The sequence below is a fragment of the Pimephales promelas genome, chromosome 14, assembly GCF_988280905.1.
Source record: "Pimephales promelas chromosome 14, fPimPro1.hap1.1, whole genome shotgun sequence".
Classification (NCBI taxonomy): domain Eukaryota; kingdom Metazoa; phylum Chordata; class Actinopteri; order Cypriniformes; family Leuciscidae; genus Pimephales; species Pimephales promelas.
In genome coordinates, this window is record NC_142782.1 from 29,183,797 (window position 1) to 29,207,366 (window position 23,570).

Below are 23,570 nucleotides of genomic sequence, written 5' to 3' on the forward strand. Positions count from 1 at the left end.
CCTATGGCAAAAGGTTAACTCATGAATATTAATTACGTGATGCTGACGTTCTTTGTTAACCTTCCTATGAGAGCGTCCAGTAGCTCAATTAATATTCATGAGCCGCAAACTTTCAACCTCTGCCTATCCCCCCAATCAGGTAGGCTTACCGGGCAAACCTAACATTACGCAACTAATATTCATGAGCCAGGCCTGCACGAATTTATGTTTGTTACTTCAGAAGGAACAAGTGAATAAGAAAAAGGCTAAATCTAATTTCTGTCACATCTGATGTAATATAATCAGTGTATATTTCTCCAGAATTCAGTAGCCCACTAACTTGAAAAATACAAAACAAAAAAGAGAGAGATTTGTGTTTGTGGACAGATTAGTTACTTTCTTCGCCAGAGAGTTTAATCCGTTAATTTAATCAAGGTATTACATGACGTCTTGTCCGCTTCACTCTCGGCGACCCGGGCGCGCGCCTCGTACGGGTAAACAATTTTACAAACACAACAGCGTCATTCGTTTTACATAACCCAAAAGTTAATTTTGATGGCGTATTCAGTCATTATGAGGCGTCCATCATGTGTGCAAATGTCCAGGAACGTTTCATGTTGAAAAGTGCACACTGGCGACATGTTTAGTGGGCCTACTATGTCACCGAACATCACCCGCTGTCAGCACCAGGGCTGGATGAGGGTCATCGGTGAGTAGCCTACATCATTTGTTTCGAGGCTGAAATGTGCGTTTTAAAGTACTATTTGATATATTATCATTATGTTTACTTGTATGAAGAAGTTTGTCTGTCATATGTTTACCGTGGATATATTTTTTTTGTTTGTTTAGTTGTTTTTTTGTTGTTGTTGTTGTTTTTAGCATATTAGGACGACTGGGGCAGTCAGTCATTATTTCCTGTATTTACACTTCTTACAGTCTCTACAAAAAACTATTAAACAATATTACATATTAAACATTGATACAGTTAAACAGACTTTTTGGCATGTCTAAGCATGTTGTCACTTACTCTTTGTGGTTTTTAAAACAACTGGCGTTAAACAACAAAAATTTTAAAGTATTCAATTGACAAACAAGTAAAAAAAAAAGTCAAAAAAATAAAAATAAGTCAAAAAAAAAATCTTATGTGACAACTTGCCCCAACAGCCTGACGTTTACGTCATTATATTGTTGACTGTTATGAATGTATGTAAATGTTGTCTTCAAGTGTTCAATTGTTTACCTGAAATGTATAGAAAAGCAATACTTTTTCAACATTATATTTATTGAATTTTAACAAAACAAACAAGTGATAATTTGACATAAGCTTAATATTTCACAACTCGGCAGTCAGCTTTACTTTCTTAATTCCCTTCATAATGTCTTAGAAACTCAGTTAATGGTGACCATATTTCTTCAAAATGTCTTCCCTTTCCTCTAACAATATAACTGAGTTGTTCCAATACAATACATGATAGAAAAGCAATACTTTTACAAATTTAGTTTGGAGGACAGAATTCACCAAAAAGAAACCAACATTGAGAAAAAAAAAACAGGTCTTTTTATAGTTTTTCATATTTTACAGTCTTACTGCAAACATATGTCTTCTAGAGTATTTCATATATTTCTATGTCTCAGGAATAGAATATGCACGTAGTGTCTTGCACTTTAGCCAGCAAAATTGAATAATTTTCCTAAAACAGTTCTGAATGTCACAGGATTGTCCCAGAGGTGCAGCCTAAAGTGAAGTCTTTTAAATGTTATTTTAAACCCAGTAAATTAACTTAAAGAAATGGAAGACTATCTAATTCAATTAACCTAGCATTGTGCTTTCATACAAAACAATACTCATAACTGAATCATGGACAAGCATGAAGGATTGTCCATTCATAGAGCAGTTTTCCAGTTGGCTTTATGGCCACGTCACGTTTTAACTGCTTAGACTTGCTGTGGTTGTAATTGATCCATGAAGGCCTCATCTTCTTGTCTCATTTCTCATACGATCCATTCTGTTTTACAGACATGAAAGGTTCATCAATCCACTGGATATCTTGTGGACGACCACTATCAGAACCAATCGGGTGGCAGGTCAAGTTTTGCTTGGTTGCAGAATGTCAACTAGTTCTTCTGGACAAAAGAGAGGTACACACACACACACACACACACACATAAAGACATACTTAATGACTTTAAAAAAGAATGTGTTGTGAATCCTTTTGATTATGACCTTGCATTTAATGGCACCCTTTAAACTCAAGAGGGCAGCACATGTCCACGGGTCAAAGTAACAGTTTAGAGCACAGATGAGCTTTCTTCAGCCTACAGAGTCTGTATTGTAGTCCTTTGCCCACCAACACTATAACTCTATGAATGGCTTCTGTGACCTTTCCTTAGATCAGTCCATTGCTGTTCCGAGAGCGCCGTGCTGAATCTTGCACTGTATGGCTCCTGCGACGTAGCACCAGCATTCCTGAGGGAGTTCAGATCCGTAAGGACCAGAGCACCCAAACCAAAAATAGCAGTGAGTAAGATCTGCTTGCACACATGTTGCAATGAGAAAAAAAAACAGTTTGATGACAATTAAACTCTTATAACAGTCTTTAAAGGTAATAAAGTGGCAAAGTGGACGACAAATGTAGACGTGATCACTTGATTGGTGCTGCCGATCTGCGCTGCTTTTACCATAGTATCGTTATGCTGAGTCTAGTACACTGTTCTAAATGAGCAATTTTGACTCAATGCTGTGCTAAAGGCAGGGTTAAATTGTGCAATTTAATACTATTTGGCCACTATTTATGTAATGTTTCAGAATATATTTCTTTTATTCATATTAGCAGATGTTTAGTCATATGAAGTTCAAAATTATACCCTCGCCTTCATTGTGTTAAAGTTCAGATGTGACGCCAATTGACAGACCCGTGAAATGGAGCATGGGGGAACGCACTGTAGACTCCAGTGTTTTCAGTTTGACCAGATCTGTCTCAGACAGGCTGCAGACCAGCAATTTGCAGTGGGAGGCATAATTATGATGGTGTTACAGGATGGCTATTGTTTAGAATTGCTTAATAGGGGCTCTGGTTCACAATGCCATTGAATTTGGGGACGAGACACATTATGCCAACGGTTGCTTTGTGAAAAGGTTAAAGAGACATATTGCATTAAATAGGCCAGCGTGTTTATATAATAGCTAGATAAAAGTTTAATTGTTTATCTATCTATCTATCTATCTATCTATCTATCTATCTATCTATCTATCTATCTATCTATCTATCTATCTATCTATCTATCTATCTATCTATCTGTCTGTCTGTCTGTCTGTCTGTCTGTCTGTCTGTCTGTCTGTCTGTCTGTCTGTCTGTCTGTCTGTCTGTCTGTCTGGCTATCTGTCTATCCATCTATCCATCTATCCGTCTATCTATCTATTGTCTATCTGTCTGACTATCTATCTATCTATCTATCTATCTATCTATCTATCTATCTATCTATCTATCTGTCTGTCTGTCTGTCTGTCTGTCTGTCTGTCTGTCTGTCTGTCTGTCTGGCTGGCTATCTGTCTATCCATCTATCCATCTATCCATCTATCTATCTATCTATCTATCTATCTATCTATCTATCTATCTATCTATCTATCTATCTATCTATCTATCTATCTATCTATCTGTCTGTCTGTCTGTCTGTCTGTCTGTCTGTCTGTCTGTCTGGCTGTCTGGCTATCTGTCTATCCATCTATCCATCTATCTATCTATCTATCTATCTATCTATCTATCTATCTATCTATCTATCTATCTATCTATCTATCTATCTATCTATCTATCTATCTATCTATCTATCTATCTATTGTCTATCTGTCTGACTATCTATCTATCATCTATCTATCTATCTATCTATCTATCTATCTATCTATCTATCTATCTATCTATCTATCTATCTATCTATCTATCTATCTATCTACCTATCTATCTATCTGTCTGTCTGTCTGTCTGTCTGTCTGTCTGTCTGTCTGGCTATCTGTCTATCCATCTATCCGTCTATCTATCTATTGTCTATCTGTCTGACTATCTATCTATCTATCTATCTATCTATCTATCTATCTATCTATCTATCTGTCTATCTGTCTGTCTGTCTGTCTGTCTGTCTGTCTGTCTGTCTGTCTGTCTGTCTGTCTATCTATCTATCTATCTATCTATCTATCTTTTTTTTGTCTTTATTAAAACATATGATTTGAAACCCATTTCCCCCAAGACCAAACTTTTTTAAATTTCAGGTTCGTAAAACTTTTTTGTTTATGAAAGAGGTCTCATGCTCAGCAAGGCTGCATTTATTTGCTAATATACAGCATAATATACAGAATAATAACAAAAATATTGTGAAATTTTATTTATTTAAAAAAAAATGAGTTATTTGATGAATATACAGTTCAAAAGAACAGTGCCTATCTGAAATAGAAATATTTTGTAACAATGTATAAATCTTTACTGTTACTTTTGATCAATTAAATGCATCCTTGCTGAAACTTTTGAATGGTAGTGTATGATCATGATGGGTCTTAAAAAACTGATTTGGCAAAAGATCTCTTACATTGCAGACTGTTCTTCAGATCTCAGTGAGATTCTTCTCTGTTGTGTGATAGTGTCATTGCAGCTCAGCGTTGTGCTAATGCTTGTGTCAGACACTGGCAGCTTGTTGCTGACTCAGCAAATGTCTCTGTGCGTTTACTCTGCACACCCCCGCAGAGACACAGGCGTTTAACACCCCACACACACACTCCTGTACATCAGCGGCATCCTAATCTGTGTCGTAGCTTTTAAGAGTAAGGCACTTGATATCCATATGTGGTTTGAAATCCGATTAAAATTGGATTTTTTGAAATGTGTTACAGTCTGATCGGATTTCAAGTTTCAGGATGTGAAGTCTGTAAGGTCTTAAAGTGCTGTAGTGTCTGCTCTTGTTTGTAGCATTAACTTGGTTTTGGATCATGGTTGAGTGAACGAGTGAGCAGTTTTAAAGAAAGTATATTTATAAACATTAATAATGCCTCTGAAGCACCTCCCCTTGAATCAGAATAAATTCTTGAATTATGTTGTACTTTAAAATCTTAAATTAATGAAATGTGCAATACATTCATGTTTTGCATGACAGACTGTTTACTGTTTACTGTTCTGTTTTAATACTGATCCATATTGATTTCATTATGTGCAAAATATGAGCATTTGGGTTCTTTTGATTAATTATTATTATTCTGCACTAATTTTCTAACTTTTTAACTTTTTTTTTGCAGCTTAATAAAGCATTTTTATTAAAATATTTACCAGCCTTGATCCTCCGGTCAAGCCCAGGGTCTTTATTATTATTATTATTATTATTATTAATAATTATTACTTCATTATTTACACATTTGTATGAAATATGATGATAATAAACAAGACACCAGATGATTCCTTAATTCAAATCATTGCTAATATTGCTAACATCATTCCAGAAAAGGTGGGATTTAGGGATTTTACAAAAAAACAGCAGGATGTTAAGTGAAAAATAAAGAAAAACCAATAAATTGATTAGCAGTATTCTTAAGAAAACATATTTTGGATTATAGAAATATTTATTTATAAATTGTTTTTGATCATATTTTGAATTAGATTTTGCTTTTATATGATCTGTTTTCACTTTAGTTTTAGTGATTTTGTTCTGTGTTTGTGTCAAAATGTCTATAATATGCCTGTATAGCTTTAATGAAGTTATATATATTTTAGTTTGTTTCATTTTTAATCAACTTAAACTAAATGGAAATTAGAAATAGCTTAAATTAATAGGTATTGCTTATTTAATCAAAGTAATTATTTTTATGGCTTTAGTTAATTTAGTTAACAATAACATCTGCCGACATGACATGACAGCTCTAACCTCTGTAAAAAAAAAAAAAATTGTTGGTTTAACTTAAAAAAAATAAGTAACCTGGTTGCCTTAAAATTTTAAGTTCATTGAAATGAAAAAAATTGAGTTAATAAAATGAAGGAGATTAATTTAATCACCAGAAACTCAAAATATTTTGTTATCTGATCTACATAAATTTGAAAAAAGTAGAAATGTTGTGATTACAAATCATGAAAATATTTTTTTACAGTGAAAATAATTCAACTCCCGTATGTTCACATCATTGTTATATTGTGAAATAAACATCATTTTCATCTTTGTAAATTATAACATGACAATGAACTGCATAACAGGAATGAGCCATAAGATCTAGAGGATGGTAGAAAGGCATGCTCTGATAGAGAGAGAGAAAGCAAGGGGAAAAAAATCCCTGCTGTGTCTTTAAGAGCTCTGGCGCTCATGTGGGAGTGAGTGGGGCCCAGAGAAGTGGCTCAGCCCAGCACAGATCTGCTCCGACTGCCAGAACAGAGCGCAGGCAGGCTGCACGGGAGGCAGCGCTCTTCTGGCAAACGGGTGACGAGGCAGAGAGAGAAGCGTTGCTGTCTTCCCCTCCCCTGGCACTGAGAGCATGTCTGGTTTTGTCTGTCTTTGAAGTTATGGAGTTGGACAACAAACTTGCGCTGGACGGCCACCATGGTAAGAGGAGAACTTGGAGACACTTTTAACAAAGCACATGAAGTGTTGAGAGAGCCAGTGATGTGAGCTTGTGTATGTGGGGCTGTGAAACAGATTAGTGCAGGTTGCTAAGAGCTTGTCCGCTTTTGCAGTTTTTTGCTATCTTAACAACTGTGATCTACAGAATGTCCTGAAAGGGTTTAGAGCATGTTTGTGAACTGAACGGATGAAAACACTGTAACATCAACAGATGTGTTCGCTCAGGTGGCTACTGTTACATCAAGACAGGCTGAAGCCTTGACCTGCGTTAAACCTTTCCTGAAATTTGATCTACAACAGGCCAAGAGTTCACTTTTCTGTCCAACAGCACTGAAAACCTTTGAAACTTTCTGTGTGCACCAAAGAACTTTTGAATTACTTAATATTTAATTGATAGTAAAATAAGTTGAATTCGTAGATGCGTTGAAATGTTGCTATAAAACCTGTGAAAACATTTACACCACTGTATTCAGGAATCAACTAGTTCTGGTTGTAGATTTGTTGATTAATGTATTTTCAATGAGGCTGAATACACTCTCAGGACTGTTTGGTCTATGTTCATGCTGATGTGACACTCATGTGAGCTGAGATGAACTTTAGTTGGATATGTTGGTGCGTTCACACCATGTCGTAATACCTTAACGATTCTGAACTGTAAAAAGCCTTCACGTGCTTGAACGTGTAATTACAATGTGTGAACCTGTAATTGAGAGCTACGACTTGTACCACGTGGCCACTGCAGGTTTAAGGTGTGTTCAAATTGAAGTGGCGCTGTGCAGACAATCGGTGTGTGACATCAAACTACCGCGAGAGCGTTTTGAAAGCAAACGGAAATGCATTTACAGTAATTATGACATGGCGTGAACGCAGCATGTGTCATGGACCCTTAAAGGGATAGTTCACCAAAAAATACAAATTCTGTCAATATTTATTCACCCTCAAATTGTTCCAAACTTGTATGAATTTCTTTCTTCTGCTGAACACAAAGAAGATATTCTGAAGAATGTTTGTAAACAAACAGCATTGACTTCCATAGTATGGGAAAAAAAAATACTATGGAAGTCAATGGGGTCCATCAACTCTATCTTCTTTTTTGTTCAGCAGAAGAAGGGTGAATAAATGTTGACAGAATGAAAAAAAATTTGGTGAACTGTGTAAGAAATTCATTCAGTTTGGAACAACTTGGGTGAATAAATTATGACAGAAATGTATTTTTTAAGCAAACTGTCATGAAATTTTCAGCGCTTGTCAGACCACAATTTTTCATTATTTCAAATTGTTTGAGACTTTTAAAAGGCATACAAAGGGGTAAGGGAATAAAAAAATAGTTAGTCCCATCAGATGAAAACACACAGTCCATGTAGATAAAGTGAAGTGTTGTCCTTCTTGTGCATCCATTTTAGGGCTACATTTGAGTTGCATAGGGGTTGGCTTACTGTACAACATCTTTGTAGTGTCATTTATGGTTCATATAGGCTAATTAAAAAGTGTTTTGTTGGTAATGACATGGAAATGCTCCGCCATGTTCATCACTTTTTAATTTTCCCCAGGAATCTGGAATCAAACAGAATTGTTCAGATATTCATCAGCATAACCCATGTGCATTTTGAGAAGCATTTCACAAGTTTAAAATGTTTTGAGCCACTGAATAATTAATTAAACGAGCAACTTGCACTGAGATGAAATAGAAATGCAAATAGATGTGTAACTAGTGTAAGATGGAAAAGTTTTGGAAGAACCTCCAGTACAATGAAAAGCAAAGGAAACATCTGAAACATTTGGTTTTGGTGGGAAGTATGATTTTTTTGGTTGTTGCTTACTTTGGGAATATTTTGTTAAAAAAAAAAAAAAATCAAATCTAGCAAATATCTGTTGGCCTCAAAGCAATCCTTCTTGTAACTTTGCTGAGGATTAAACATCCCAGACATGGCTCTGACTGGTGACAATCTTTATGAAGAGCAGAAGAGCATAATCCTTGTGAAATATCAAGATGGACATAATCTCCTTTAGTCAGATGCAATCATAATTTCCTCCATCTTGTTCCTGATGCCCCACCCCGTGTTTTATGCAGCATTTAGCCCTGTTGCTGTTTAATTTGGCCGGGGATGCTGATGATGTCTGGCCATTGTTACAGCAAAGCTAACAATGCTAACATAAAGCAGCATTTAATTTGCTGGCATGAGGACTGGCTATGTTCCAAACACACAATGTGACTGATGTACTCGGTAATAAACATTTCTACATTCAATGCAGGACTGTATTATTTATGGCATTAGCCGGATAGCTTGTCTTATGGTAACCTCGTGTTATCCTTTGGTTAAAGCTAAAGCATGTCGTTTTTCTCCTTATTTAGCTTAATTTGCAGAGATTATAAGAAAATGACTTTTTAGGGGTTGATTACCCTAAAAAGTGTAAACTCTTTGGTACTACTAAAACATTGTTCTTGAAAGCGTCCTAAGCCTAAGTGGATCGTTGAGACTATTGCTGCCAAAAACCAGTGATGTGCAGAAATTACACATCACAGCTTTAAAAGCAGTTGGTCTTTTTAGGTCCACTTCTTTTAAGTTTTTTTTTTTCTTTATATTTTTTTTTTTTCAAGTATTGGTAATATTTTTCCATGTTTTTGAAAGTAGTCTCTTATGCTCATTAATGCTATAATTATTTGATCAAAAGTAATAGAGTAATACTGTGAAGTATTAATACAATTTTAAATTTTGCAGCTCAATAAACATTTCCTATTATTATCAATGTTAAAAAACAGTTGTGCTGCTTAATAATTTTTCCAGAAACTCGAATAGATTTTTTTTTCAGAATTCTTTGATGAATAGAATGTTCAAAGGAACAGCATTAAAAAAAATGTGTAACAATGTAACATTTTTGTTTATTTTAAAAGAACACTTACTGATCCCAAACATTTAAACTGTATAGATGTAGTTAAAACGTAGTCTAATTGTAAGTGTCGGAATGATAATGGTTGAATACAAATGAAGAGTTCAGATGCAAAAGCCTCTAAATGCCAATTGAAATTTTCTTCTTTAATGATGATTTTTATCAAGCTTATATATTCAAGTTCAGTAATTTCACTTAAATGACAATTAATAGGTAATCCTCATTGCAATTAATCTGAAATAACTGAACTTAAATATACAAGCTTGATAAAAATGATCATTCTAAAAGAAAATTTCAAATGGCACTTAGAGGCTTTTGCATCTGAACTCTTCAAATATAGAAGTATGAAAGGCTACAGAGTGTTGAATATGACCTATTTAATGGAGAAATAAACAGTGACAGTAAATCACAGATACAGTGCACTCTGAATCTGTTTTCATTGAATATAAATTAGAACCATTTCTCCAGGCTAGCTTGAAAAATCTTCCCTAAAAAAAATTCACATTTATGCCTTTGGTAAGCTGGATGTTCAGGCGTTTTATCAGTAGTGGGAAATCCCAGTTTAGTCATAATTGGTAATTGAGGGTATTCAACTGGGTCTTTATTCAGCCCATAGACTGGGGAACAGCACTCCCCTAATTGCATAGTATTAAAATAATTAATTATTATTGAGTTTTATCGGGGGAAGATTAAACAATAGAGCTCTCTTATAGCATTGAGGCTATATTTTAGGAGTACAGTGGATGCCTGTTTCATAGTAGGGCAAATCACTTCAAAAGACACTGTAATGGTTTAATGTCTGAATTTGAAAGGATAAGACATCCAGATATAAACTGAACAGAGATGTTGTGGTTCTGTAAATATCCTATGCCATCAAAACGTGTTTTTCAGAACTTAGATGTAATTTTACATTACAAATGAACTCCCACGTTCACCATGTCCAACAGGACAAACTGTTGAATTCCCTTTTTAATTGAATGCCCTTTAATGATCCTTTATCAGTGTTTTACCAAGCCATGTGTCTCTCCAGGTCTATGGAAGTTACAGCTGTGGTTTACATCTTGGTCCCAATGAAAGTTTAAGTAACACAAAGTTGACCTTTACCAAATCCTGAATGGCTGCCATTAAAGCAAAGGACATTTTGAAAAAGGGCAGCTGTAAAATGCGTCAGAATCAGGAGTAGGTGGGCGAAACGAGCTCTAAATGCTGGACCTCGATGATAAGGTCATTGTTAGAGATTTGCAGAGACACTTTTGTGAATTCATTTTGAATTGTTTCAGAGAAATACTCAATACAGCTCTTCCACTACCCATACTCAGCCCCATTTCATAAATGATAATAATGAGTGTTTTCTTTGTTTATTCCAGATGTGATGGATCTTAGACATTTGAGACGTAATAAATTCATGTGGGCATATTGCATTTGAACTTGAAGTCAGATTTCCTTTGACTGTGAACTTGGCCCAGCTGGTTGTCATATATCTTACCAAATTTTCAGATCTCACATGCTTCACAGAAGTGCCTTTGTGTTGCTAACAGCAGCTGTCCATATCCCAGCTCTCTGTCATATTAGTAGGATGTTTAGACCTGCACGTCAAGTCACTTGTCTCTTTGTTGAGCTTATTTTATGATCACAACAACCATTGTTGGGGAAGCAACTTTTTGGTGGTACTTGAATATGGTGAGTAGCTTCACAAGCTACAATTTCAAAGCAACAATTTAGCCTTTTGAAAAAGTAGCTTTCATTTTCATTGTGACAAAACAGAGTTGTTGGATTTTAACTAATTGGTCCCAGCTGCGTTTCAAAGAGATATGTAATGCCTACAAGGATTCACAAAATGTGTTCGAAATATGTACAGTTGTGGCGCCTTATTTCCAGGATATAGTTGAATATTTAGGCTTGTTAAACTTTTACTGTATATTTTATCACAACCATTAGCAACTAGGAGTCCCTCATTTTGGCTTTTTATTTGGTGAGCCATAATTTTTAGAATAAGTGGCTAAATTCAGTTAATATCAGCTTAACAGCCATTATGTTAAGACTGTCTCAAGTATAACCAGTTAGCTGTTAGTCAAGGGGCAATCAGTCTTACTTTTTAGTATCAATTTAGGTTAAGTCAATGTAACTGACTTAAAACAGTTGTCTTAAAGAAAAGAATGTGATGACCAACTTGTAAGAATCTTAGCAGTTTATGCAACCTGCCTTCATGCAATGTAGCCATTTGCATAATGTGCTTAGATTAGTCTTACAAGTTGGTCATCTAATTTTCAATTACAAAAAAAACCAAAACATAGATTGGTTTTATTTGAATCAGAAAAGTAAGACTGATTAGCCCCAATTAATTGCTAGTTAGTCAGACTAGCAACACCAAGTAACTTTTCCTCTGCAGTCGCCCTATAGGTCGTAAGTGGAATTGTCCATTACCACTGTCGTAAATAATTTAGCCTACCGCAACCTACTGTCGCACGCACGCTAGTTGTTTATCCAGCACCGGCTTTGGAATGAGCAATGTTCACAGATAAGGTAGAGTGTGTTGCATGATTTTATGAAAGTATGATGTATTGTGACATCAGAAAAGAAAATAATGACTATTGTAACCATAGACTGTAAAAAAGATGGACGACGCCCCTTTGCTCTTTTCCATCTGAGAGAACTGAAGCCTCCAATGTCCCGATATGGCGCTGACATCTTGGGACTTGAGTCTGCACACTTGCGTTTTCGGGACCAGACATGCGCAGTCGTGAGCAGGAAGTAAAGCCTCGAAATCAAGGCCCCGCCCTCACTCTCGCAGAATCAATCGTAAGCACACACACCTGCACTTTTCTTGAGTGGCCTCTGTCTGCTCCGTTCCTCTCCAATGGTATCAACATTATGAAAAAAAGTCTATTGGTGCTTCAGTGACTACTTCGCACAGAGAACCTGTCAATCACAGCTGTCAATCATGATATCAGAGCATTGTTTTTATAGCATCAAATAACTAACTAAAAACTTATTTTAAAAACTAACTCTTTAAAACTAAATTTCATCAATGTGATAAAAACGTTCAGTACATGACAGAAACTATCTTTCTATCTAAAAGGGTATGTGAAGTGTAATTTAATTGTTTAGTTGATCTAGCGTCCCGTTGAATAACATGGGGAGGCGGGGGTTATGTCCTATACTAGGACCGGCCACTTGGGGGCGATCGAGACGTTTTGGCTTTTTGAGGGCTTGTGCGGCACGGTTGATTGTAACACGACGTAAAGCAAGTCAAATTTGTAGTTTTCTTATGTCTCATTAGAACTACAGAAACGTGACCCAATCTGGCAATCTTACATAGCGTGGTTATAGCAGATATAGGACCACAAAGCGAATCCGGAAATTCATTTCACCCTGTCACGACTTAATGAACCACTGAAAAGATTTTGGAAACATTATTTTACTTAGTGTAAAGTGTGTAGTGTTTACAACACTTACTTAGTGTTGCTTTAAAACAGAGTCACTCTCAACTAGTAGCTATGTTTATGCAATTGGCCCTACTAGCGACAATGACAAAATGGGTATGTTTCACTTCTTTAAGTTTGCTTTCTCATAATGATGCTTACAGCTAGAGCAGCAATTGTTGCTGTAAACATGCCGTATATATTAACAGTCCATTCTGCCCAATGCACATTATATGTCTCGGTGTCCAGACAGCTTTCAGACACTGATGATTTGATGTCCTTTATTGCTGTAGTGCAATATGAACCCTTGAGAGCTGGTTTTAGGTGCCATGAAGTAAAGCAAATGCACATTGAGAGCTGAGCTTTTTATCTCCACTGAACCACAGATTGCTGAAGCGTCGTAACTGTTGCTAGGATGTCCGGTGGACAGAGCTTTTATCACTGTGGAAACATTGTTTTACCCATCCCCCTTTCTGGATTGATGTGTGCTTTTACTTGTTTCTCTTTTTAACTCGTCATTTGAAACAGATGTCACCAAAGCCAGCGTTTTTCACACATTCAGCAAACACTATATGTTGAGTGCCTGTTCTTTGGATACATGGCTCAGTATGCCAAACATTAAACGAGTAGTTCACTTTAAAAAAAAACGTTTGCAGATAATTTACTCACCCCCATGTCATCCAAGATATCCATGTCATTCTTTCTTCAGTCGAAAAGAAATTAAGGTTTTTGATGAAAAAATTCCATGATTTTTCTCCATATAATGGACTGCAATGGGAACCAAACGGTTCAAGGTCCAAAAGTCAGTTTCAGTGCAAACTGTTCAAAGGGCTTTAAACGATTCCATACAATGAATAAGGGTCTATCAAGCGAAACGATCGCTCATTTAAAAAAATAAATTACAAAGTTTAAGTTTTATAAGCTCAAATGGTCACCTTGCTCTGTTCTGTGACGCACGTTCGTGACTTTCCTGTTAGAACTCGTTTATCAAAATGAACGAATCTTTTTTCGAGTCATTTGGTTCATTCAACAAACGAAATGAACGAGTTGACTCGGGAAAAGATTCTTCATTTTGATGAACGAGTTCGAACAGGAGAGTCGCACAGAACAGAGCAAGGTGAGCATTTGAGCTTATAAAACTTAAACTTTGTTATTTATTTTTTTAAATGAGCGATCATTTCGCTTGATAAGATCCTTATTCATCGTCTGGAATCATTTAAAGCCCTTTGAACAGTTTGCAGTTTTGACTGAAACTGTCTTTTGGACCTTGAACTGTTTGGTTCCCATTGAAGTCCATTATATGGAGAAAAATCCTGGAATGTTTTCATCAAAAACCTTCATTTCTTTTCGACTAAAGAAAGAATGACATGACATCTTGGATGACATGGGGGTGAGTAAATTATTAGCAAAAGTTTTTTAAAAAGTGAACTGGTCATTTAATTTCACATTTCAGATTATTTACAATGTGTATGGATTCAATGGACAACATGCCTGGCATCCACATTACTATAGTAAATGTTTACTAATCCCTCAGTTTGTAAAAACCAAAAAAAAAAAAAACACATTTACAGTTACACACTAATGTTTTTAATGTTATCTGAACCAGTCAATAAAACAGGCTGATATATTTACGCCGGTAAATTATAGCCAAATGATCAGACCCCATCTTATTTTTACTAGACCTACCTATTTTTAAAGTAATAAAATGTTTACTTGAGCCTGTTAGAATTAATAATATTATTATTTTTTTTAAATCAGGCAGTTTTTTCCAGTTAAATTAAAAGCATTTTTCCATTGTAAATGAAAATTGGTGTCATTTGAAGCACTATAGATATAGATTTTTAAGGCAAGCAATTTTTCTACAAATCTATTATTTCTACATAACTAATGTAGTTAAAGTAGTTATATTCAGTAAAACCATAAATCGCTTCAGTAAAAAAAAAAAAACATATTCTTTATTGACTGATTGATTATAAACCCATCCAAAGCCACTGCAAAAAGTGTATTGTACAGTAACTTTTTCGCTGGGAGATTAAAGTGTCAGAGCCCAGACCTTCCCATAACACATTCCCTTGAGCCTGTGTTCTGATTGGCTGACATTCCAGAGGAATTCAGATTTCCAAAGGGGGCTCGTTTCCCCAAAAGATGGTGGTGCAGAATGAGAGAGAGAGAGAGAATGCTGTTACTAGGCCCCTAACTGCTCATGAAAATGGAAAAAAGTAACCACTGTCCCTCTTGTTAACCCCCCACCCGCTTCTTTCATTCTCCTTTCTTTCCAAAAGTGGGAGGGTCAGCTTGCCGCACAATGTGGCAGGCCTGAGCGGCGTGTTAGAATTCTTGTGGTAATCTCCACCTCCGTGTGGAGGCCGAAACAGCACACAGATGGATGCAACAGGCAGGTTTTGTTTGTATATCTCCACAAGGAGCTGAGATAGTGCCGGACACATCCTTGAGTCCTTCAGCTTGAGCGTCGTCCTTTCTGTTTCTGATTATTCTCTTCACAGGATGGGGTGACCTGCTTCAGAAACTGGCCTATTTCTAAGATGTCCCCATGGGCAACCAAGGTGAGAAGGAGCTGTTTTTTTGGGCTCCAAAAAGATGTGAAGTACTAGGCCTAGTTCTTTTAAACAGCATGCCATGCGCTTCAGGCCCAAACAGGAAGTTTTGGACATCCAAGGTCCGTCCCAAATGGTGTACTAAGCCCACACTTTGATTATTTAATCTCGCAAAAGTGGTTGGGGAGTAGTCGGAATCACAAAATGGGTCGCGCTATGATCTTGTGGACTGATCATACAGCATTTTCAGAAAAGATCCTTCTAAAAGAAAAAAATAGCTATTAGATGAAACAAAAAAATTAATACTTTATTTAACAAAGGTGATGTGAAATATGCCTTCCAGCAATCAGTTTGATTGTGTAACATATAGTGTTAATCCATCTTACAGAGTCACATTCCTGATCTTTGAAATGCACCGCAGAAAAGCTTTAAACAGCCAGTAAACTTGTATGGAAACATGGGAATTATTCTCTGGCTGGCAGAACTCTGAATCCGAGGGTGTATATTGGCTCTGTCAGCAATTAACTTTATGATGCAGGTCTTGCTGTTTTAGGATTGGCTGATGAACAAATGGATCTTGTTCCTATTCTGTTTTCCATTTTTCTGCTGTTATTCCCTTTGCCTCTTTCTTTCTCTCTCTCTCTCTCTCTCCATACGATCCCATGTTACCCTCCCCTTTTTTGTCCGGATGTTGTTTTACTCCAAAGTATGGGTATTCCAAGCCTGGCTTTGAACTATAAAAGCTGTGGTGCTTCAGAGATGGCTGATATAGTGCGTCTATTGATCCCGTCTCCTGGCAACCTCAGACAACAGCTGAGCAAAGGACAGCGTTCCCAAATCACAAACAAGACTTTTCTTGTGCAAGGTTAAATATAGGCTTGCCCTGGCCTTGAGCATTCTGGGAGATTTGCTCTGTGTATCTTGCTAACTTGTGTAGATGGTACCAAGAAACCAGTATTGTTATAACGTAAGTGCTATTATTAGACGACTTGTTTTTGTGTAATAGAAAAATCGCAGCCATAGCTGTTTTGTTTGAGATTAGTTTTCTTAGTTTGCTGACACTCATTGGTACAGAGTACCATCAATAATGCACTATCAGTACCAGGAATTATTTTTTGCATATCAGCCTCTTTTGTAATCTCTTCCATCCCTGCTTTACATGACACTCTTACTAGACAAAGGCTTATTTGTCAATAAATTACATTAAATTTCCATATTGTGGCTTTATCCGGCCAAAACTGGTCAAAACACCCTATGACCAATATGACTAATATTTTCTCTTGAATTTGCATTAGCTGGACCATAATGCAGTTTTATGACTAATTTTCTTAACTATTATATACTATCATTTATATAAATCTATGTCATTTATATATTATTATGTTCTGTCAGCAATTAACTAAAATTATGATGCACGCCTTGCTGTTTTATAATCTGCTGATAAACAAATTATCTCTCTCTCATAATTTACAACTAAATTATGATATAATATTAATATATATACATATATATAAGTATATACTGTGTATATATATATATATATATATATATATATATATATATATATATATAAATCAATAAAAATGTTATTTATTGATTGTATTTTAGCTGTATTTTATATATAAAAATATATCAGCAATAAACCATATATATATATATATATATATGGTTTATTGCTGATATATTTTTATATATACAATCTTATAAAAGGATTGTATTCCCATACATTCTATATAGCATCTTATGTTTGTCAGTTGTCATGTTAATCACAAAGATTGCAGACTTACTGTGATTAATCTGAATTCAGTTTGTATTTAACAATTTGAATCTCAGTTAAATCGTGACTTACTGCCAATGGCAGAGAAGCGCTGGGTCTGTTCATTGCCGGGGTTTAATGGAGACCCTGGCAGAGACTGCGGATTTGTCGGAACAAGCAGGTGTTGGCATATTTTATCCATGGTGGCTCTTTGATGGCATGGAGTCCATTGTGCTAGACGTTCATTAACATACCAAAGCAAAAGTGAAATGCCAAAGTCCAATTAATTAACAGAGCAATGCAGCCGAGATGTTCTGCAGGATGCATATCGATGCAGATATTTGACAATATTGTTGTGACTGCTACAGTTGAATTGCTTTTACTCGTCTGAAAACGCAGCCTCATCCACTATCCAGGGGTTATAAATACCTCTCATGGCCCATTTTATAGATCATAATTTAGAGTGCTCATGTTCAGCATAACTTGCCCTGGCTGCCCCAGGGAAAAGACCCCTGTGGACGCAAGTGAACCACTTATGTACCTCTTTGATGTATTTCCTGTTTGAAGTAACATCACACCTGATCTTAATAAAGCTGCTTTTATTTGAGATTTTGCATGTGTGAGCATGATGACGATTGGCTCGCTGGTTTTAGATTAGACTGAAGGACAGACAGCATGCCAGAAAGTGTTGAGATTCTTGAGAAGTCTATTCTGCTTTGGCCTAGACCGTATTAAATTTAGTTCTTCACAGGGTTATATGAGAGTCTATGTGTGACACTAGCAGTTGTGTCTATCCTTTGGTAAGCAGAAACCGTCTTCAGTCAAACTATATTTGATGCTATTTTTGTATTTTCCTGTCGATTAGCCTCACATTAGTTTTACACATTCATTTGGTGACGCTGTAGTGTAGGCAATTTTGGTTGTGTTGTGATGTACTCTAGTTCAATGGAAAACTGACATTCTGTAATTTTAATGAAATGATAGTGAGGTCTAAGATTTGGAGCCAAACATTCTTTAAAATAGCTTCTTTTGTGTTCATACAGGTTTTGGAATGGGATAATGGGTGAGTAAATGTTGACATTTTTTTTTGGTGTATATGCCTTTAAGGCTTTCTACTATGCCAGAGAAGTAATATGCCAGAAACAAGTGGGTGGTCTGTTGACGTACTTACACCTTTTTATATTTGAGGCAAAAAGCGCTTTAGATCATCAATACAAAATTGCGTAGTTGCAACACAGAAATTTTGATTTTCTCAGGGGATAAAACCCCTTGAGAACATCTGTCTTGCGTAAGATTAAGGTTTTCTGAACATGTAGAATAAACTAGATTGAAATTGGGTCAAACGAGAAATGTGCTACATGTGAGATCCCACAAGTTCAAGAGATTGTTGCTGGAACTGAACCCGAAAGAAAATTACTTCAAGTGCAAACAAATCAAAACAACATGTTGCTGGTCTTTTCTTCAGCAGCCATTAGTTTAGTTGTGTTGTTCTTCTCTGTAATTGAAATAATTGCGAAAATGGAGGAAACAATTCCTCCAGCATGGGGAAAACAGTTGTGGCTGTGATTGTATTGAACACGAGATTAGTTTGGGTCTTAATGAATTTTTGAATCCTGTGCCAAAAATCATTTTATCTGCTTTGTGTACTTGAAGGGGTGGAAATTAACCGGCTGTTTGAGTTACTTCACCTCTAAATGAAAATTCTGTCATCATTTTCACGAACCGTGTGATGTTCTTACCTCAGTGGAACACAAAAAAGTATATATGAAGAGTTCAGATGCAAAAGCCTCTAAATGCCATTTGAAATTTTCATCTTTAATGATGATTTTTATCAAACTTGTATATTTAAGTTCAGTAATTTCACTTAAATAACAATTAATAGGTAATTATCATTGCCATTTAAGTGAAATTACTGAACTTAAATATACAAGCTTGATAAAAATCATCATTAAAGAAGAACATTTCAAATGGCATTTAGAGGCTTTTGCATCTGAACTCTTCATATATTGGTCATACTTTAGATAACGGTCCAATTCTCACTATTAACTAAACATTGACTATGACTTTTGCCTCAATAAATTCATAATTACTGCTTATTAATAGTTGTTAAGTTTAGGTATTGGACAGGATTAAGGGATGTTGAATAAGCAACTAGTTAATAGTGAGACCCTAAAAAAAGTGTTACTAGAATTTCAGATCATAGACTCTAAACGATGTTGGATTGTTTGAACCCAAATTTGGTAAAATATGGACAAACCCAAATATTGGGTTAAAAATTTTAACCCAACTTCAACTTTTACTTTCAACTTGAATTGCATTTTTAACCCAACATTTGGTTTTCTTCATATATGAACCAAATTTGTGTTGAAACAACCCAGCATTTTTTAGAATGTGCATTGAAAATGAAGTTGCATGGACCATTTGATACTTTTATAGTGCTTTTTTTTTTTAGTGTAACAGCTATTTTACTTTCATTGCATGTAATAGAGAAAAAAAGATAAAATAATCTTCTTTCATTTGAACAACTGATGGAATGTGTTTGTTCTAACTCACACAAAGGCTTCTAAAACTGGATTGTCTTCCCAGGGATTGTGTACTTTCTAGAGATAAATGAACAGCTGATATGTGACTCTTGTCCATGTAAACAGAGATGGAACGTGTGAAATCCCCTGCGGCTGTTTCTGCTGCTGCTGGTGATGGTCGAACTGCTGGTTTTTATTCTGGGAGGAAGAGATTCATGAGCTTGTTTGACTGTTGCTGCAGGAAATGCGGCGTGACTGTTTGGGATTCAGGGAGCTTGATGTTAATGGTGTCTGGTGGCCAAGGGCCTCTTGCTTTCCAGGGGACTGCCAGATGAGTGTAAGAGTGGTGGAGCACTTACAAGTGGCAAATACCCAAGAGCATCAGTAAACTACTTGGCCCCATGTAACTCAGTGATTGAAGTCTTGTCCCAGAGATTATGATTCAAGTTGAATGCACAGTATTTGGTGCAACACTTTCTTGTAAGTTGGAGACTTGGAGTGTTATAATAATAAGCTCATAATGTAGATTGCTTCGCCATTTGCTGGTAATGTTCTTCAGTGTTTGGTTTTGTTTTGTCATTTTTATTGTAAAGTGTAAAATTAGTGGTGTATAACAGACTTCTGAAATAAGGAGGCTAAGTTTGCTCTCTGCATTGAGAGATTGCTTGTGCATTCCAGTTCCATATGAACACCCATTTGAGTGGGTGATTTGTTTCCTCTGTAATTAGTCAGTCTGTTTCCACCAGTTTCACCCATTCAGGCCAATTTGCAGACTGAATGTGATAGGCAGTAGTGCATTGACAGGGTAATAAACCAACCACAGCACGACTGGAAGCATTGCCTCTTTTCATCTGTATTTAGCAATTTCTCCCCTCATATTCAACTGGAGAATCTCTATGAGAACACGGTCGCTCAAATAGGGAAAAATAACCACTGCTTCTTTATGAAAATATTAAACTCAGTGATTTACTCACTATAGAGATCATGAACCTGCATTCAAAAGTATTAACACAGCTACCTATTCTTTATCATTAAACGATGTTGTGACTAAAAATGTTAAAAATCAAATCTCATATTGGAGTTCTGCTCACTCTCTTTTCTAACTTCATGAAGTGCCATGATTTCATCCATCCATCCATTGAAAATTAAAGGTTTGTATAATATTAATTTTTCTGCATTGTAGTTGAGACAAAGTCATTTTCAGCATCTGGTCTTTTTCATGTGGTGCTCCAAAATCTGTTTGTATGTTCCTTGCTTTTCCATTGGCCACTTGTTTTTCTATTTTTTTTTTTTTTGTCAGGCTGTGGTGTAGTCTAGCTTCCCTCCAGAGCTACATAATAACTTCCACATACAGCTCATGTGAGAGTTTTTTAATGATTGCAAAAATAACATAAATAGTTCTCACACAGCCAACCAAACAACAATACGGATGGAGTATTTTCAGACTCTCAAGTTAAAAAAGGACTAGCTGTAGCTGAAAATGTTTCTTACCAAACTTGGCATTATTGCAATAATTGCACAATGATTTAGACTTATTCTATGTCTCATTCAAAGCAATGAACAGTCTAGGCTGGTGTGTACAGAACACTGTTTCTTTGGCGGACTTCATCTCACTTAATGTGTTTGTTCCCCTAGTTTTCATTGCTTTATTAATTCACATTGTCACATCATTACAGAAAGAATGTCATTATGGGTGTTCATTGGTTGATGGTTTTGGCAGAGTCCATTCTAGCAAAAACTTGGAATACAAACTCCAAACAGCAGCAAAAAATCAAGGATCTTTCTGTACTACTACCCAACACCTATGTGCCTTTCAGTGAACTCTGATATTACATCTAAAGTGACCAAAAGCATTATGTCTGTCTGTCTGTCTGTCTGTCTTGTCTTGTCTGTCTGTCCATCATTCTGTCTGTCTGTCTAAATAATAATATCTTTCTATCTTTATGTCTGTCTCAAAAGATTCATATCCATCTATCTGTATCTGTGTGTGTTTGTATATCATTATATTTGTCAATCTTAAACTTTAATATCCATCTATCAGTATTACTTTATACTGTTTCATCTGTTTTTCAGTCTATCTGTCTGTCGGTCGGTCAGTCTGTCTGTCTGAATATTGAATATCTATCCATCTATCTATCTATCTATCTATCTATCTATCTATCTATCTATCTATCTATCTATCTATCTATCTATCTATCTATCTATCTATCTATCTATCTATCTGTCTGTCTGTCTGTCTGTCTGTCTGTCGTTATGTCTGTCTGTCTAATATCGTTTAATATTAAATGTTGAATATCCATCCATCTGTATTATTTTTACTGTCTTTAATTGATGATTGAGGGAATGCTCTAATGGTACTGCTGCATCCAGCTCTTTTTTATTACCACTTTGGTCCAGAGGGGGGCACTGGATGTAAACAATTTTCCCTTCAAATGTGCCGTCTATGAATCAGACCCGAGGGCAGAGAGCTGAAGTCATGTCTTGATTGCATGAAGTCAGTCTGATATTTACAGCCGTGTACTTCCTGCACTCTGAGGCTGAATAGCTGTTTAGTGTGCAAGCTGATGTGTATACCTCCTGAGGTTAGTGCTATTAAAGGGATAGCAGAGTAGAGGCAAAGATTTAGGAGTGTGGTGAAAGCAGGAATCATGGAAAGACGTAATTGAGTAATGGTTTGATTCATTTGGTCAAGGTTATTTAAATAAATCTGGACACTTTACTCACAGTTTCTTCTGTTTTATGGCCTCCTCCACTATGTCATTTTGAAATCAAAATGTGGTCTGTTTGCTTTAAATAATGGTACTTGTCTTGTTATGCATAATTCATCAGAGCATGTTATTCCAAAAAAAGTTTGTTTTCATAATTAATATTTTAAATTTAACAGGTTCCCACCTGGAAATAGGAGAATTTAGAATTGTGATTTCTCTAGGTCTACAAATATTTGTTGAATACTGTCTTAAAAAGTCATGTAGTATTAGGTTTTCTTTAGTATTAGGTTATGCTCGGCTCAAAACAATGATCTCTATTAATTTGTGTTTTTAATAATTTGTGTAACTGGAAAAGGTGTGAAAAACCCTGACTGTCGCTTTCTTGACTTCATGTTGACATAACCACACTGCAAAAAAATCACATTTTTTGATATGTATGTATTTTGTCTAATTTTTCAGTTCCATCAGAAACCAAATCCTTAAAGGGTTTTTAATTCACCCTAAAATATAAATTTAAGTAACCATTCACTCAATTTTGTGTTATTCTAATAGTGTATTCCCTTCTTTCTTTTTCGGACGACAAAAGGAGAATGTTTAGAAAATGTCCCGCTCGTGCTTGTCCATAATGGCAGTGAATAGGAACCAGCATCAAAGCAGCAAAAATATTAATGGTCCCACCACAGTACTCGTGTCATATATTCCAAATTAAAACCAAATTAAATCAAAAACTCATCAAGAAGTAATTTTTTGCAGTACAAGGTTGCGTGAGCAGGGCAAAATATTAATCAAACGTTCATGATCCAATCCAATCATAATGGTTAAATCACACCCCGTCCTACATTAATTCCTCTCGATGAATCTTGGCTGGATTACGTCATTATGTAAGATATCTTAATTGTCTCATGTTGTAAGAGGGCTTATGATTTATGGGGGGATCATTTTTGTATTTCTTCATTTTTGTCTTAAGTGACAAATTAGAACCATAAGACAATTTTATACCGACTTTATAATGACACTGACTTGGCTAATGAATGTCAAGACTCATATTTCAAGACTTTGTGACGTTTTGTGTTTGGTTCCACTGTTTCTGTATGCTTATATATCTCTGGAGAGATAAACGTTTCATTTGATGTCTTCATGCAAAGCAGGCAGCATCA

General features: G+C 35.8%; 1 protein-coding gene across 3 annotated transcripts in view; it reads left to right on the top strand.

The window, feature by feature from the left end:
- Positions 1-534: 534 nt before the first annotated feature.
- Positions 535-23,570, top strand: part of dab2ipa (DAB2 interacting protein a) — a 107,528-nt gene continuing 84,492 nt past the window's right edge. For 2 of the 3 annotated variants that reach the window (XM_039664647.2, XM_039664656.2), the window contains exons 1-3: positions 535-688; positions 1,997-2,118; positions 2,371-2,497. In XM_039664647.2, the coding sequence (XP_039520581.2) occupies positions 619-688; positions 1,997-2,118; positions 2,371-2,497 (319 nt within the window). In that variant the 5' untranslated portion in view covers positions 535-618. Of the gene's footprint in view, positions 689-1,996; positions 2,119-2,370; positions 2,498-6,419; positions 6,544-23,570 lie in introns of those variants that run through there. The other variant, XM_039664673.2, reaches the window with a different exon arrangement.